Source organism: Lindgomyces ingoldianus (genome assembly GCF_010093535.1).
Source record: "Lindgomyces ingoldianus strain ATCC 200398 unplaced genomic scaffold BDR25scaffold_17, whole genome shotgun sequence".
Lineage (NCBI taxonomy): Eukaryota > Fungi > Ascomycota > Dothideomycetes > Pleosporales > Lindgomycetaceae > Lindgomyces > Lindgomyces ingoldianus.
In genome coordinates this window covers 688814-704902 of record NW_022985178.1, presented here as the reverse complement: position 1 = coordinate 704902, position 16089 = coordinate 688814, and the positions used below count along the sequence as shown (strand labels likewise).

Genomic DNA, 16089 nt, shown 5'->3' with positions numbered 1-16089 from the left:
CTTCCCATTCGAGAAAATGCGGAGGGAATTTCTGCGACCTGGAACAATCTTTCTCCAAGGCCTGGAGGGGTCGTTCGCCTTGTCGGCTCACTTTTCCTCAGTATCTGGGAATAGCACGTGTCGGCGCTGTGCTCCCGAGATCGTGGTAATTGACGCCGCAATATCTTTCCACCACGTGACGGGTAGAAATCGGCTGTTTTCCTATTCGTTCGTAGAATGGCCTTTGCGGGGGTTAGCTGACCTGGAGAAGATGGGTGTGCAGTTGCGGCGGGACCGAGCAATTGCCGCGGTGTTTGATGCAGTATGATGAAATTGGCGCCGGATATGTAACGGCGGGCCCTACCCGAAGCCTCGCTGGCGGCGATCAACGCCTTGTACCCTTATTTACAGCGTGATCGTGTTCCGATACGCTCTCTTTTCAGGGATAAGTAAACTTCTCTCCGAAGATTCAACTCTACAATCTCGTGACCATCTCACGCCTTACAACTTCATCCCATGTTCGACTTCTACGCCAGTCAGTGCGCACGGCCAAAAACATACTTCTCAACTTATGTGGACCCCTTCATCTCCAAATGCTACGGCCCGACTCCAAGTGCCTCGAGACCCTTCCAAAACCCCCGAGACGAGGCGCAGGAGCCTCAACGTCAGCATCATTGACCAGGAAATTATGACCGCCTTGTGGAGGTATTGCAATAGCCGTTCTGCGCTAAGAACTCCGCTTTCGTTTGGTGAATTCAAAATTTGTATAAATAAGGGGTAGATTCTCGTCCACTATGTTTCTGTTCATTTGTGTGGATGCCAAGATACTCGGCCATCTCTTGTCTATACCTTTCCAGCTTTTCAACGTCGTCAAGGAGGCTATGGATTCTAGGTTGGGTGAAACAAAGGATATTGACGTCGTTCCGACGATGTCTAATCCGATCCTTCATCAGGAGGTTGTGGACCTTCATCATGATAACAAGGCCTGTACTACGAGGGAGCCTTATGGACCATCTGGTATGCGTGATTCCGTCCTAATCTTGACTTTTGGCTAACTATTCCAAGGATTCCGCGGCCTCTTCTCCAGCTACTATGTTGCTCTATGCGCATCCTTCGCCACTCTCGGAGGTCTGCTCTTCGGATATGAGTAAGTCACTTCATTCAAAACTCATCTCACAATTGCTAATATTAATCAGCCAAGGAGTTGTTTCTGTAACCCTCGTAATGGAACAGTTCCTTCATGTCTTTCCTCGCGTTTCCGAGACTGCATCCGGTGCCGGATTCTGGAAGGGTCTCATGACTGCCATGCTTGAGCTTGGTGCTTTGCTTGGAGCACTGAATCAGGGTTGGCTCGCTGATAAGATCTCAAGGAAATATTCGATTGTCGTTGGTGTTGCGATTTTCACGGTTGGAAGTATCTTGCAGACGGCGGCTGTCCAATATAGTATGCTTACGGTCGGGAGATTGATTGGTGGTGTTGGCATTGGCATGTAAGGCTCTCACGATATCTCTTCTCAGAACCCGTAATTGGTTTACGCGAATTAAACGCTGATACGATTTATCCAGGCTGTCCATGGTAGCGCCGCTTTACATATCCGAAATCGCACCTCCCGAAATCCGTGGCGCACTTCTCGTCCTCGAGGAATTCAGCATCGTTCTTGGAATCGTGATCGCGTTCTGGATCACCTACGGTACACGCTATATCGGAAGCGAATGGGCATGGCGACTTCCCTTCCTTATCCAGATGATCCCCGGCCTAATTCTCGGCGTCGGAATCCTCTTCTTACCCTTCTCTCCCCGCTGGCTGTCCTCCAAAGGCCGCGATCAAGAGGCCCTCGAGAATCTCGCAAATCTGCGTCAACTTCCTACAACTGACTCCCGTGTGCAACAAGAATGGTGCGAGATCCGGGCTGAGGTTGCTTTTAAGCAGGAAGTGAGCCAGGAACGCCATCCTCAACTTCAAGATGGAAGAAAAACAAGTCGTATGAAGCTCGAGATTGTCTCTTAGACAGATTGCTTCAAGATGGGATGTTGGAGGCGCACGCTTGTCGGTTGCGGAATCATGTTTTTCCAGCAGTTCGTCGGTATCAACGCTTTGATTTATTACTCTCCATCGCTTTTCAAAACTCTAGGCCAGGACTACGAGATGCAACTCATTCTTTCCGGCGTCATCAACGTCACCCAACTCGTCGGTGTTGCGACATCGCTCTGGACCATGGATCGATTCGGCCGTCGGCCATTACTCCTCATCGGCGCAGCCCTAATGTTCATCTCGCACCTCATCATCGCGGTCCTCGTCGGAAAGTTCGGCGGTAGATGGGCCGACTACGCAGCTGAAGGTTGGGTCGCCGTCGCCTTCCTCTTCTTCTACATGTTCTCTTTCGGTGCAACGTGGGGGCCTGTTCCATGGGCCATGCCATCAGAGATCTTCCCTTCGTCGCTGAGAGCGAAGGGCGTGGCGCTTTCGACGTGCTCAAACTGGATTAATAATTTTATTATTGTAAGTTGGGTTTCCTCATTTTCTTTCTTCTCACAGTTTCTAACAAATAGTAGGGGTTAATTACGCCACCTCTTGTGCAGAACACTGGATATGGTGCTTATACTTTCTTCGCTGTTTTCTGTCTCCTTGCACTTGTGTTTACCTTCTTCTTGGTTCCGGAAACGAATGGACGTAGTTTAGAGCAAATGGATGCTGTGTTTAAAGATGTTAGCAGTGAAGCGGAGGAGACGAGGAGGGCAAGGATTGAGCAGGAGATTGTGGAAGGGAAGAGGGATACGCTTGTCGGCCAGCCGTGAGGCAAACTCATGGGGACCTGCGTTGCGGCAATGTGTAACACCGACTGTACACAGTTCTGATTGCAGAAAAATCCAATAGCTAGACATCGTTTTCCAGGTGGTTGTACTAGACTAGTACTAGAAAACGATTTGTGTTCGAAATCCACAAACCGAGAATTTTGGAGGGTAGTGACTTCCACTGACCATTTACCATCTATCGTACAGAAAGAGGTTACCAGATTCAGCATCTTCTGGTACCTTGCATTTGCATATCCCTAACATCGACGGAGCGAGGAGGCACAAGTATGTCGACCGTACCGCTCCCGAACTATTCTGGATGTATATTCCTAACCTTGGGGAGTTAGTCTCAACATATTTGAACTCTCCTGGGTTCTTCGCTGGACTTGATACTCGCTCACAATTAAGCGTTCTCAGGAGGCGCCAGGAGAGAACCTGTGGCTGACGGTCGCATGAGCAAGATGTCCAAAAATATTCAGAGATAGGTGTTTACTTTCCATTCTTCGTCCTATTCACAACACTTAAAAACGATATCAATAAGCGGATATCTGCTTAACCCAACTACACATCGTGGTTGGATATGGAGTCCAACTTACGGGAAAATCAGGTTACTACTTTCGCATGCTTGTAGAGTTGCTAGCAAAACTACTCCTATGAAATAATTACATACGGTGCACACGCATGGAGTATAACTAGAAGTAAGACCTCTCCAAGTTCCGGGACTTCGAAAGGACACTTATAAGGGATGGCTCTTTCCGGAATTTAGATTGCGGCAATAGAAACAGGCGCATAATACAGCTATGGGTCGGCGATCCCATGCCAAACCTCCCGTTGCCTCGATCGATGTTCATCAAGGATTCATCGACGTAGAAATATCTCAACCACGGTAAATGGGAAACTAGTACTTTCATGATCAACTTGAGCTCCTGGATTTCGTAATGAAGGGTACCTGTGATCTCCAACTCTTTCCCGCTTCTCTAACAAACTTCATTTTTGTAGCGTATATGCTGTGTAGACGCCGCAGTTAGACTCCAAATCCACGTAGACACGGTGGCGTCAAGAAATGTCAAAATAATGGAAAATGCGCTCCGCATGAGTCCCGCAAAGAACACCCCTATTGACTATGACTCCCTAGGTCTCGGAAACGACACGAGTGTCATCGAAATATGGCCCAAAGAATTTATGTGACTCTCAGCTTCCGGCATCCGGTTCTCAGCGCCTGACCTCGGAAAAAGACCTCGATCGGCTATGGAACCTGGAGTCGAGAAACTTTGATCCAATCCGTATATGGTTTAGAGTCCCCTAACCGCAAAATTCCTCGGCCAAGTATCGAAAAATTACAGCATATGGACCACGGAGAAAGGGGCTCAAACCCCAGAGATTCCGAGTAAAGGAGATATTCTTGCTTGCAGAAATGGCTTAAACCATGATCCTCTCTAAATGACCAAATCTCGGAAATCGATGCAGACGAGGTTTGTGGTCAACTGGAACCTGTCTCGGGATCTCCAAATACACTTAAGATGAACAAATCCAGATGAAAGAGGCCCCTTGGTCGATACATCATAAGTCTTCATTCCAACTACTTCCACCTACAATAATACCCAATAAGGCAAGCCAATGTTGCCGCTCAGGGCCCCAAAAGGAGGCGTATTACTTCATAAAGTCTTGGAAACTTACCCTAGAAATTTAATTTAGACTTGCTTTATGCAGTCCTCGGAGTCATATTAGATTCTTTATTGCTCAACAAATTCCCACGTCCATTTCTCCATAGAACATGAACTCTCCATTTTTGAATGGTGTCGGGCAATATTCTATAGCTCGGACATTCGAAAAGTATTCTGAAGAGTATACAATGCTCTGTCGAGCTTAGGAAAACTAGACACCAGCGAAAACGGTCGCGGTTGGCCGGATGGCCAGCCTGCAGTCTCCTGACTGAGAAAATTGCCAGATACATTAAGAGATGAGCGACACCAGCAGGCCAAAATCTCCAAGAACATTGTGCATACTAGAGAGAATAGAATTTGAAGAAGTGGACTCGACATAGGAGTAGACCAACAAAATCTACACATGAACGAAAGTACATGCCAATCACATGATGTGGTAGTCAATATTCGTAGCCACCTTCAAGGACTTGTGGGTGAGCCTATGCTCCGTAGTCTTTTCTGGATTCACTAAACATGTCGCGATGACTTGTATGGAAGCTCCCGAGCCAACAGATAAAACATGAGGGGCGTAGCCATTCATCTATACCAGGATCTCAAGGCTGATTGAAAATGCCATTCACCCAATAGCATAAGCAAAAATGCTTCAAACTTTCCAAAGATGCTTCACCCAAATCAATGCGGTGAGTGAAAGAGCTAAAAAAAAAAAATTAAAATTCTCACAGTGCTTATAACTTGACTAAACCCTTTCTTAAACATATTAGTAGACTCTAATTATCCCAGATCATCGTCTTTTAGAGCCAAGAACTAGATCAGAATCAGAGCAAACCAAAATTAATAGCACTAGGCTCCCAGATTCTTAAACTAAGTAAATGAAGGAGACATCTATGGGAAAGGGTTCAAAAGTTGCCATAGTGCTTCCATGACCCTGAATCCAAGAGAACTTGTACATGCCACATCAAATAACTTCTTATCAGTAACTCACAAATCGTTGCCATATTTCAAAGCTTATATTAAAGTAGGCTCCGGGGCATTTTCTCTAAAGCAAATCAATCTTCGACTTATTGTCTTTGCAACACAGAGATTTGAAGTCACTGTCCACGAATCCACAGAGAGCAGGCAGACCTTTCTCATCAAACTTCTCCCTTACTGTTCAAGAGCTAAACCCGATTCCGTTTGAAGTCAAGGCTTCCTAAAGTTTCCTTCATTACTCGTATAGTCTCCCAAGAGTACTTCAAATTAAGTCATACAGGAAGACTGGCACAGTCAGGTTCATAGAGCGCCAATATTATTCGCTAATATCTAGTGTACTGTACGTAGAGCTCACAGTTCTAACTAAGGTACGTCTCAAATTCAATACAGGGCAAAAAATCTCATTAATCAGTATTCATGGTTCACCGATTCATAAGCGGCCAGAATAATGCGCCATGGGTCTAGAACCCTCAACTCCCCCCTCATGTCTTCAAAAATGATGATTATGTTGCTCAAAGTCGCTAAAGAGGTAGAATTGAAAATCTAGTCAACCACCAGCTTCACAATCACGTGTGTAGACGATGATTTAAGTGGGTCTAAGTGCGTAAATCAGATATGCTAATGGTTTATAGATCCCGCATTTTCCAAACGGCATAGAAAGCGTTGGTTTTTCTTAGTTTTACCTCTTAAGTCCCATACAACGTTAAGAAAATAAAATATTCTAGTACCATCTCCATAGAGCCGTCACAGGAATTAAACTAGCCATAGCGCTCGTTTCTATAGCATTGCTGGGAGCTGTTCAAAATTGATGCAAAACTAGGCTATGAGTTCTGGCCTGCTTCCCAACACCAGTGTTCGAAACATAAGAGGAATAAAACAAGCGAAGAACGGCGATGTTTCGAATGGGCTAATAAAATAGCTTGATGCTGTTTCTGTACCCTCCTTCCCCGTTATCTAAACCTTTAGTTGGACCTTCTCATCAATACCCCTCTTGCTCGAAAATCGAAACAGGCAGGCTGAATGTGCATACAGCTCGTCTAATACTCTGTATTGATTCTCTGAAAATGAGCTTACAATCTTCCTATGGGTGAGACGAGAGTACTTTGTACATACTCACGTATGCATGTTAAAGGAGTAAAGTGGATATAGCGAAGGTAGTGCGGGTTTGGAAAACTTTATGCATAACCTTTGATAATTAAATACCTGCGTCAGCGGTGGGGTTTTTATCAGATTATAACAAGGTTCACACTTGTTTTTAGCATGCATCAATCCGTTCGCCCTCGTGATTTTCATGCTCCGTGAGGCCTTATCACAGTGTTTCGAAACACTGTGACCACTAACAAAAAAGTATGAACAACCCAAGGCATCCATGCTCATACTTCCAATCCTCTCCATGGTCCCGTCTCCATATGTCCCTTCCGTTGACTCACGGTTATCATGAGAATAAATGTTGGAACTATCTACATATCAACGCGCTCGCACGTGCACCCAAAAGCAAGTAGATCTGTGGCACAATTTTTTCACATCCACCTATGAATTATATCACATTTCTACACAGTTCCTGTGCACCAGCGTCTGACGATATTCACACCTACGCCACTGAAGCCCATCTTACCCAATGCTCGCTCGTCTTTCAAATTTACCAAATCTGTCCCACTACACACTTCCCCAGATACTCCAGTTCCCTACGACGCATGTCACACCATATCATCCCAGTGTATCGAAGCCCATACAAGAAAATAGCAAACTGCTTCAACGCCAATCGCCACGAACGAAAAAGACCAAAATATGTAGACCCATGAGGGAAATAGGGCAGAGGTATAGATAGCTCCTCAGTCAGAGCAGAGTTGTGAATAGCAGATACACACAGTGCCATAAATGGGATTCAGGAAATATCATAGTACACGCAAAAGATGAAAAGCCGGTGTCACCCCCAAATATAATCCCCCGTCTCTTTTCCCAAACACGCCCATAAGCCCCGACCAACCGAAAAGTAAGCTAGACATCAATCCCTATCCAAATCGGCAATACCGCAGAAAAGTCTTAGCGCATGAGGATCCATATCCGGCTGCAGGAGCGCGCCAATGACATGGCCTCTCGTTGGCAAAACGTCTGTCTTCACCTTCCACTTCGTGCCCGCGTTCACAACAGTTTCCATATCCTCATCTGAATCCTCGTCATGTTCTGTGTTGCCGTTTGTGAGGTGTTCGCCCTTCACCAGAACATCGACACCTCTTGATTTATCCCCAAGTCGTTTTAGCATGGAAAGCGCACGATGGACGATGAGGTGGAAACCCTGGATATCAGGTTCCATGCGCTGCCTTTGTGGGGCACCGGGACGAAGACCTGGGTATTGCACTTGAGGTGGGGGAGCGGTGTGGTCGATGGTAGTGAGAAACATGGTAAATGCAAGCATGTTTTCTCCCCAGCCATCTTCTGCTTCTAGCCATGAACGGCAGACGCCGCTCTCTGCACCAGGCGCAAGCGAAGCCAGAATGTCGGCAGCCAGCATTCCCTGGATAAGAAAAGCTTTCCGAGCTTCTGCAATACGGGCCTCCCTCACGCCGCCTTTCCGAGACATGGTTTCTGGTACGACAGAAACAGCAAGAGCAAACGCGCGGGTCAAAAGGTCATATGGTGGTGTCGACGTTGACTCAGCCGCGAATACATGCTTGTAGAAGGTCCGATTGGGGTCGTCACGCGCAAGTAGCTTAGCAAGACTGTCAACAGCAGCCGGTAGGCAACGATGGAGCGTTGGGCTGTATGGTGCAAACCTGACGGGTAACTCGGGTCGGGGACAGGGCGCGAACGCGCACAGGAATTGTAGGATAGTATACGCCTCGTCGCGGGAAGGTAGTATTATCTTGGTGCCAGTATTGGAGAAGAATGTTATTAAATCCTTCATGAAATCCGCGGTGTTGATGTGAGTCCGTAAAAGGAGTATGCGAGTGCCGACAAGTCGTATTGCGTAGGACATGAACTTCAGAACGGCGGGGTTGCAAAGTTGATTGTGGTTAACTTCAAGGAAGGAGAGGTTGCGCAAGATTGTTGTAATTGCAATCAGCCGATCGGCTGTTCTCTCCAGTTCGTACTCCTTGGTTCCAAACTCATGAACTTCTGGCACACTATCCATTTCTACCCGACAACTTCGCACAACCTCCTCGTATGGCGAGAGATCTAGGATATCTGAGACTTCAGGGTTGTCGTTGGCTAATAGGTCCAGCAGATCCTCGGCGTACTCAACTAACACATCAATCAAATCATCGCATTTGTCTAGCTCCAGAACGATTTGCTGCTCGTAGGTGAGCTTCACAAATATGTCTAGAGCTAGCCGAGCTTCTGCGTGAAGGCCAGATCGAATGCTCATGGTGAGTGCACGAATGTCGATAACGCCCATTTCACCCAATGATGGCATATTCGGCTTATACATCTCGGTCTGTGCTATGAGGTGATCAAATTCCGGTGTGAAAACACTGAGGCCGCCCCACGCTTCGTGAATTGTTCTCGTGATGGGTCTGAATAATGTCGGATCTTCCGCTTCATGGACAACTTTCTCCCGAATCACAGGAGCCGATACTTCTTGTGGGATAAGGCGCGTTACTTTGCTAGGTCCAGGGGAAGGTGATGCATATCCAGGTCCTTGTCCTTGGGGGGGCGTGGCTTCGAGTTGCTGGCTGAGGCTTTTCCTATGTTGATCAAATGCATTTGAGGACATTTTCCCGTCGAGCTGAGGGGTACCCGAACCATTCATACTGGGCGTTGCGGCGTGGGTTTTGACGGGTGTTGTGATATCTGTTTGTCGCTGTTGCATGGTCTGTGACCTCTGTAGTTGCTGCATATACTGCTGCTGGGCTACAGCATTGTTTTGTGCTTCCTGGGGTATTTGCCTGGTTGGCGACATCTGTTGGCCAGGTTGGGGTATTCCTCCCATCGCCGCCATAGGGCCCATGCCACCCATTTGCCCTTGTTGCGCGGCCATTCCCCTCATCTGCTGTTGCTGTTTGTTCATGAGATAGGCGGCTTCGTAGGGCCCGAGGTTGTGTTCGTAGGTTATCCGCAGCTCGTCACTGACTTGCGGAAACTGCCTTGGGTCTATTTGCATCATCTGTGCGACTCTTGGCCAAGAGCCGGTCTGGGTGACATGTTTTGAGCCTCTCAGTTTCATGACAGCATAGTACAGCTGTTGCAGATTGATGACACGGCCGGCGACGCGAGGCTGGGGGTTGAAAGGCCGTTGCATTGAGGCCATTAGGGCACCTACATTTTTCAAAAAGCTCTGAACTTGTGGTTGCGCATTCTGCGGTTGCTGTGCCATGCCCATATTTCTCTGCATTGCGGCTTGTTGCGCTGCCGGATTCGCAAACATCTGATGCCGTTGTTGTGCAGCCATATTGCTTGCGGCTAGATTTCCTAGTTGGTGCTGCTGTGCCTGCAGTCGCATTTGGTATTGCCGTTGGGCCTCCTGCTGCCGGCTCTGCAGGTTCTGTGTCAGCTGGGGCATCTGAACCTGTCCTCCGAAATTCTGGTTGTATCCTTGCGGCATCGGCGATCCCTGCATAAAACCCATCGCAGACATCTGCTGCATGTTTTGGTTCTGCGCGGGAGACACAGTTTGCATCCTTTGTGGAGGGACTGCGCCGGTAGCAAAGTTTTGTGTATGTAGAGTGGGAGAGGGCGTGTGGGCGAATCCTTGTTGAAATCCGAACTGGCCTTGCTGGGAAGGAGTCTGAGAGCGCGACAACGACGCCCCAGTCGAGTCGCGTTTTGAAGGTATTGAGGATGTAGGATACGGGCGTGTGCCGTTCATCTGATTTGGCGCGTCAAACATTGCGCTCGGATCGATAAAATTATTGGCGGCATCGAAGCCTCCATTCGTATGCGGGCTTTGGAAATCCATGGCGAATGTGAGAGAGGAGGACGGCTGTGTTGATCCTCGAGTATTGGGGGTAGTCGGATGAGGATGATGAGAATAGCAGAGGTGAGTGAGGGGGTCGGACCACGCGATGGAGCGTCAAACCACCTGTACAGGGACTTGTTAGCGAAGCTGTCATGGGCATGATTTCGTGGACGCGATCGCGACGGGTCGTTGATGTCGCTGGCCCGGCGAAGTTTTGGGGGGCGGAGACGAGAGAAGAGGCTTCGTGACGCGCGCAGACCGCCACGTCTTGGGGGCCCTCTTACTCAAGCCGGGGAGGGGGGCTAGACGGGGTTGACATGTTTGACAGTTTGATTGACGTACCGGAACTCTTCAGGCGCGAAACGGCGGATGAGGTTGATATGTCAAGTACGGAGCGAGCGCGCTGCATGGTTCGCTTCGGGTTAGGTAAGCACATTAGTGCCATCACGGGACTGGCTGGAGTAGCCTTGAGGGCTGTGAAGAATGAGGAGAATTCAATTGACAGCAACGCATTTCATCATGTCTACAGAAGCAAGGGGAGGGGAAGAGCGTAGCAGAAATTCTGCATGACGGTAGAACGCGTTCGCGGCGCGACGAGTGGAGAAAAGTGGCTGTCCAGTGTTGACGTAGCCAACCTAGGCTAACTCCCTTTATCGAAATTCCGGGGTAAAAGTGTGATCATATGGTCCTCGTAACACATCCTCTCCACCTACCCACTCACAGTTTGCAGGTGCCTGACAGATGTTGTGACTGCTATCGTGCGCTGGGCCGCTTGGTGGCCGAGGACCCAATGCGTCTAGCGCTGCTGCGACTCCACCAAATGCCTCTCCCATGGCTCTCCCTCTCAATCCCGAAGTTGAGTGCGGAAATCGTCGAAAATTGCGCAGAGGTACCGGTGCCTGCCACATTGACACACCTCGGCTTCAGTTTCTCAACTCTTCATCAGTGAAGAAACTACTAGGACTTTCGGCGGTATGAAACTGGCCCATCTCCTCTTAAGGATCGAGGGAACGGGGCGACATCATGCGGGCATCGTGGGTTGGAGTCGCAGAATACGTTCCTCACAGAAGTCTCGCCCCTCGTAAGATAAGCCCAAAACCAGCTGACAGGCAGGCGGTTTGAAATCTGAGAAGAAAGACAATGCCGACGGGTGATACGGATTTGGTCAGTTTTTGGCCCGCCGATAAACGACCGGGGTGATGATTTATTAGTACACATGGTCGCCCACTCCTATCGTCCCTCAGGCGTAGCGTGGTACATCTGCTGGAGGACGCTCCGGCCCATTACCCGTCCTTCACGCACGCGAGACGAAGGAATTATGACATGAGAGTTCGAGTTAACATTCTGGTGCTAAGGGACTGGCATTCTGAACGTGCCGCTGGAACGATAGCAGACGAAAGTATGATACAGAGAGTGAAACTACGAAACTCGGCAGTGGTGTCGATCAGAAACCAGGTTACGTGAATGGATCGTTCCCTCGCTCGGTCGAGAGAAACCTGACTCACGGACTTTGGGGTGTCAGTTGAACGATCATGGGAAAAGCAAAATGCGGGACAAGGGCCAATGAAGCGAGTCTCGCCAGCTTTGTCTCGCATTGGTGCACGGGAAGAGGGCTGGACGCGCTTCGATCGGGAGTTTGCGTTCGACCAGGGCACAATTAGGCGGTGACAAGGTGGCATCCTCTGGCCGAAAGCGTGCGTTGAAACATATCAAACGATGGATTCTCTCCCGACGCATGCTGCAATCGCCGCTACGCTTGGACCAGACCAATCATTTTACGGTAAGGCAGTGATGAGCAATGGGCGGCCGAAGATCACGCTGAGAAATGCTAGGAGGATGACTGTGACATCTCGTGAAGGACTAAAAAGTGAACTTGCGCCGATGCAGGAATGCACTCTTGTTTCCGCCGTCTTCTACTCGCGAACTGAAGTCGGCTTTCACAAAGGTGGAGGTCGTGCAAGAGAGCCACGTGATTCGTCTCTGGCTTGGCGCGCTAAACCAATCTGGAAGCCTTGGAGCTAGGTCGACATTTGAGAATAGTAAGGTTGCAAGCACAACAACAACCACACCACGCCCCTACCTGCCATCGTCCAGAGAAACATCACAGCCGAATCTTCGGGCTCCTTAATCCATATCCCGATCATAACGACCCTCAATCGCACCCTCTTAGAGCCATGGCTGATGCCGCCGTTGAGAACCCTGCCAACACTGTTCCGCCTCACAAGAAGCAGCTCCCATCATCAATACCGAACTTCGACTCACTCGAAGGCTTCGCAACAGAGGGTAACGATGACTATTCGACATTTAAGAAGCTTCAACGGCAGTTAGAGTAAATATCACCCTATGGCAAAGTTTCCGGCAGGTTCGTGGCTAACCCTTCGCCAGGTATATCCACCTTCAGGAAGAGTATATCAAAGACGAGCAGCGGAGTTTGAAGCGAGAGCTTGTGCGCGCGCAAGAAGAGATCAAGCGGATTCAGAGCGTGCCGCTCGTCATCGGCCAGTTTATGGAGGCTATCGACCAGAAGTGAGGGCACTTTGCCCTTCTCATCCCCAGCGTTCGAAGGCTAATCACTCGCAGTACCGGCATAGTACAATCATCAACTGGCTCTAACTATGTCGTCCGTATCCTGTCCACCCTCGACCGCGAACTCCTCAAGCCTTCATCCTCCGTCGCCCTCCACCGCCACTCAAATGCCCTCGTTGACATTCTTCCCCCAGAAGCCGACTCTTCCATCGCCATGCTGGGCCAAGATGAGAAACCCGACGTAACTTATGCCGATGTCGGTGGGCTCGATATGCAGAAACAGGAAATCCGGGAAGCCGTCGAGCTACCGCTCACCCACTTCGACCTCTACAAGCAGATCGGTATCGATCCACCACGTGGTGTATTGCTATATGGGCCCCCAGGGACTGGCAAAACTATGTTGGTCAAGGCGGTCGCCAACAGCACAACTGCATCGTTCATCCGCGTTGTCGGTTCCGAATTCGTGCAAAAGTACCTTGGTGAGGGGCCGCGTATGGTCCGCGACGTCTTCCGCATGGCCCGCGAAAACTCGCCCTCCATCATCTTCATCGATGAAATCGATGCCATTGCCACAAAGCGCTTCGATGCACAGACCGGTGCCGATCGCGAAGTTCAGCGTATTCTTCTCGAGCTGCTGAACCAAATGGACGGGTTTGATCAGACCTCCAACGTCAAGGTCATCATGGCGACTAACCGCGCCGACACTCTTGATCCAGCCCTTCTTCGCCCGGGACGCTTGGACCGAAAGATTGAATTCCCATCTCTCCGCGATCGTCGCGAACGTCGCCTCATTTTCAGCACGATTGCTAGCAAGATGAGTTTGAGCCCAGAGGTTGACCTTGACAGTCTGATTGTCAGGAATGATCCATTATCTGGCGCGGTGATTGCGGCGATCATGCAAGAGGCTGGCCTTCGGGCAGTTAGAAAGAACAGGTATAACATCATTCAGAGTGATCTTGAGGATGCGTATGCAAGCCAAGTCAAGGGGGCGACTGAGGCGGATAAATTCGATTTCTACAAGTAAGCGGAACGACTGGCGGGGGCGCTAGACGAATATATAAGAGAGAAGAAGTGTAGAGCTGGGCATGGCAGGGAAGGAACCACACCTTGTACACTACATAGAGGAAGGCTATGCGTCATTCGAATATGCTGAGCTAGCTTAGGGACATTACCCCTTGACTTCGAATGGTAACAGTGGCCTTGTAATCGAATGAGTACTCGAATACAGGAGTTCCTCCACCATCTCTCTTACATCGAACGCGTGAAGCCAAGTCTAACAAACTGTGAACGTAGTCTGAAACTGAACACCCTACAGTCACACATCTTAAGGTGTGCCTCGATAAAGTACTCAGATTGTACAAAATGTTATAGATAGCGAACCACAAAACATGGATAAAGCGCAGGAGAGACTCCAGAATTCAGGAGGACGTTGAGAAGGTGTTGATTTCTATTCCAAGTTAGATTTTGTTGCACTGCTCGTTGTAAGTGGCAGCTTGTCATATATCGGACTGCCCACCAAGTTCACAAAAAGAGCTCCCACCAAGTCTATCACAAATTCCTTGACGAACTCTGGAGGTCCTGGCCCCGGAGTTAATGCAGCGCGCTATAGATCCGTTGTATTGATTTGCTTGATATATATTTTCCCCGATTATCTGATCTTGTCTGATCAAACAACTGAAGTTCCGGCGATTTGTGCCTTGGCCAATCAGGAGCATCCCTGATGGATGGCGCTAGACTGCTTTTGGAAGAATGCTTCGATCGGAAGAAAGATACGAATATCATGATACTCTTCACGTGGTGGCCAAGGTGCATCGGACGAGCTGCTTGTCCGATGGAGCTTGTTCGGACGTGCGAAATAGCAGGGAGGGGACTATCTGCAGGACAAGTTTGGGAACATAAAGTGGAGACATGTTCATTATATTACAACCCAGTTGCTTCTATCCAGGCCAGGTCAGTTGGCAGACCGTATCATCCATATTCGATTCAATTTTAAATCCAATCCCCATAAATATTCCTATTTTGAAGTCTACCTACACCATCTACTTCTGCTAAAATGCCGGCAACATACACCAGCAGCATCGTCATCACCGGCGGCACCCAAGGCGTAGGCTACCACTGCGCACTCTCCGTCGCCAAACAGTGCCCCAACGCCCTCATCATCATCGCCTCCCGCACCGACCGAAACTCCGCCGCCGCCACAATCAACAAAACTCTGAGCCAGACAAACGTCAAATACCTCTTCCTGGACCTTTCCTCCCTTGTCGCCGTTCGCACATTCGCCCAAAACTGGAAAAGCAGTAATTATCCTGCGATCCAAGCTTTGGTATTAAACGCAGGATTGCAGTTCCCAGGGGATGTACAGTATAGTGTTGATGGTATCGAGAAGACGTTCGCAATTAACCACGTCGGACACGCGCTGTTATTCCATCTACTAGCGCCTTTCCTGGCGCCCGATGCGCGGATCGTAGTAACAAGTTCCGGAACGCATGATCCCGCGCAGAAAACCCCCCTCCCAGATGCGAAATTCACGTCTGGGGAAGAACTCGCACATCCGAGTGATGAGAGTAAGATGCAGAATGAGGGAAGGCAGAGATATGCAACGAGTAAATTGTGCAATGTGCTTTGGACCTATTCCCTCGCTTCCCGGTTCGAAGCTTCGACTCCGAAGTCTGGGAGAGCGGCAATGGCTTTTGATCCAGGACTTATGCCTGGCACCGGGTTAGCCAGGGAATATAGTCCAGTGTTAAGGTTTATTTGGTTGAAAATCATGCCGAGGATTATTCCGCTGCTGCGAGTAGTGGTGAGAACGAAAAATGTTCACTCTGCAGAAGAGAGTGGACAGAATCTTGCGTGGGTAGCGGTGGGAGAGGGGGGAAAGGGGAAGAATGGGGTGTATTTTGAGGGGAGGAAAGAGATTAAGAGTTCGAAAGAAAGCTACGTGAAGGAGAAGCAGGAGGCGCTTTGGGGGTGGACAGTGGGGTTTTTGGGGGAGAGTGAGGAGGAGCAGAAGGCGTTTGAGAAAGTGGTGTAGAGGATGGATAGCGTGAAGGAGCTGTATGGACAGAAGATGTTACTTTTATTCGTTCTTTGGGGAGATAGATATAGGGTTTAATCTGGCATTGAGCGGTGGTGGTTTTATCAATGGTTCTTGCTGACAGGGAGTTTTTGTAAAAGCTGTGCCACTGGATGTCAACGTAAAACCCAAGGCTGAACCGAGAAGCAAAGTCAAATGGGAGGGAAAGCCTGAGACAAGGAACCAGA

General features: G+C 49.1%; 7 protein-coding genes across 7 annotated transcripts; 4 read left to right on the top strand and 3 right to left on the bottom strand.

Moving 5' to 3' along the window:
- Positions 1–908: 908 nt before the first annotated feature.
- On the top strand, positions 909–2775 carry BDR25DRAFT_314645 (general substrate transporter; the record flags this gene model as incomplete). The annotated part of the gene is made up of 6 exons (XM_033691466.1): positions 909–996; positions 1045–1126; positions 1176–1469; positions 1546–1912; positions 2003–2479; positions 2533–2775. 6 exons carry the CDS (start codon positions 909–911, stop codon positions 2773–2775), a joined length of 1551 nt encoding a protein of 516 aa, XP_033547290.1.
- A 1433-nt stretch (positions 2776–4208) lies between these two features.
- BDR25DRAFT_355552 (uncharacterized protein) lies at positions 4209–5016 on the bottom strand (the record flags this gene model as incomplete). Its single annotated transcript, XM_033695480.1, has 5 exons — positions 4209–4256; positions 4299–4361; positions 4528–4629; positions 4656–4833; positions 4865–5016. The coding sequence occupies 5 exons, from the start codon at positions 5014–5016 to the stop codon at positions 4209–4211; spliced, it is 543 nt and encodes a 180-aa protein (XP_033547289.1).
- A 58-nt stretch (positions 5017–5074) lies between these two features.
- On the top strand, positions 5075–6062 carry BDR25DRAFT_355551 (uncharacterized protein; the record flags this gene model as incomplete). The annotated part of the gene is made up of 8 exons (XM_033695479.1): positions 5075–5116; positions 5232–5301; positions 5330–5584; positions 5632–5698; positions 5796–5816; positions 5871–5922; positions 5953–6005; positions 6038–6062. The coding sequence occupies 8 exons, from the start codon at positions 5075–5077 to the stop codon at positions 6060–6062; spliced, it is 585 nt and encodes a 194-aa protein (XP_033547288.1).
- A 906-nt stretch (positions 6063–6968) lies between these two features.
- Positions 6969–10692, bottom strand: BDR25DRAFT_287397 (uncharacterized protein). The gene is made up of 2 exons (XM_033688322.1): positions 10645–10692; positions 6969–10425 (listed from the first exon to the last, which is right to left on the bottom strand). The coding sequence occupies exon 2, from the start codon at positions 10300–10302 to the stop codon at positions 7411–7413; it is 2892 nt and encodes a 963-aa protein (XP_033547287.1). The 5' UTR covers positions 10303–10425; positions 10645–10692; the 3' UTR covers positions 6969–7410.
- A 742-nt stretch (positions 10693–11434) lies between these two features.
- BDR25DRAFT_34953 (uncharacterized protein) lies at positions 11435–12132 on the bottom strand. Its single transcript, XM_033694563.1, has one exon. It carries the CDS (start codon positions 11979–11981, stop codon positions 11619–11621), a length of 363 nt encoding a protein of 120 aa, XP_033547286.1. The 5' UTR covers positions 11982–12132; the 3' UTR covers positions 11435–11618.
- A 123-nt stretch (positions 12133–12255) lies between these two features.
- On the top strand, positions 12256–13945 carry BDR25DRAFT_34917 (26S protease regulatory subunit 6B). The gene is made up of 3 exons (XM_033694510.1): positions 12256–12631; positions 12688–12828; positions 12883–13945. Exons 1-3 carry the CDS (start codon positions 12477–12479, stop codon positions 13850–13852), a joined length of 1266 nt encoding a protein of 421 aa, XP_033547285.1. The 5' UTR covers positions 12256–12476; the 3' UTR covers positions 13853–13945.
- An 803-nt stretch (positions 13946–14748) lies between these two features.
- Positions 14749–15882, top strand: BDR25DRAFT_34853 (NAD(P)-binding protein). The gene has a single exon (XM_033694430.1). It carries the CDS (start codon positions 14882–14884, stop codon positions 15857–15859), a length of 978 nt encoding a protein of 325 aa, XP_033547284.1. The 5' UTR covers positions 14749–14881; the 3' UTR covers positions 15860–15882.
- The last annotated feature ends 207 nt before the right edge of the window (positions 15883–16089 follow it).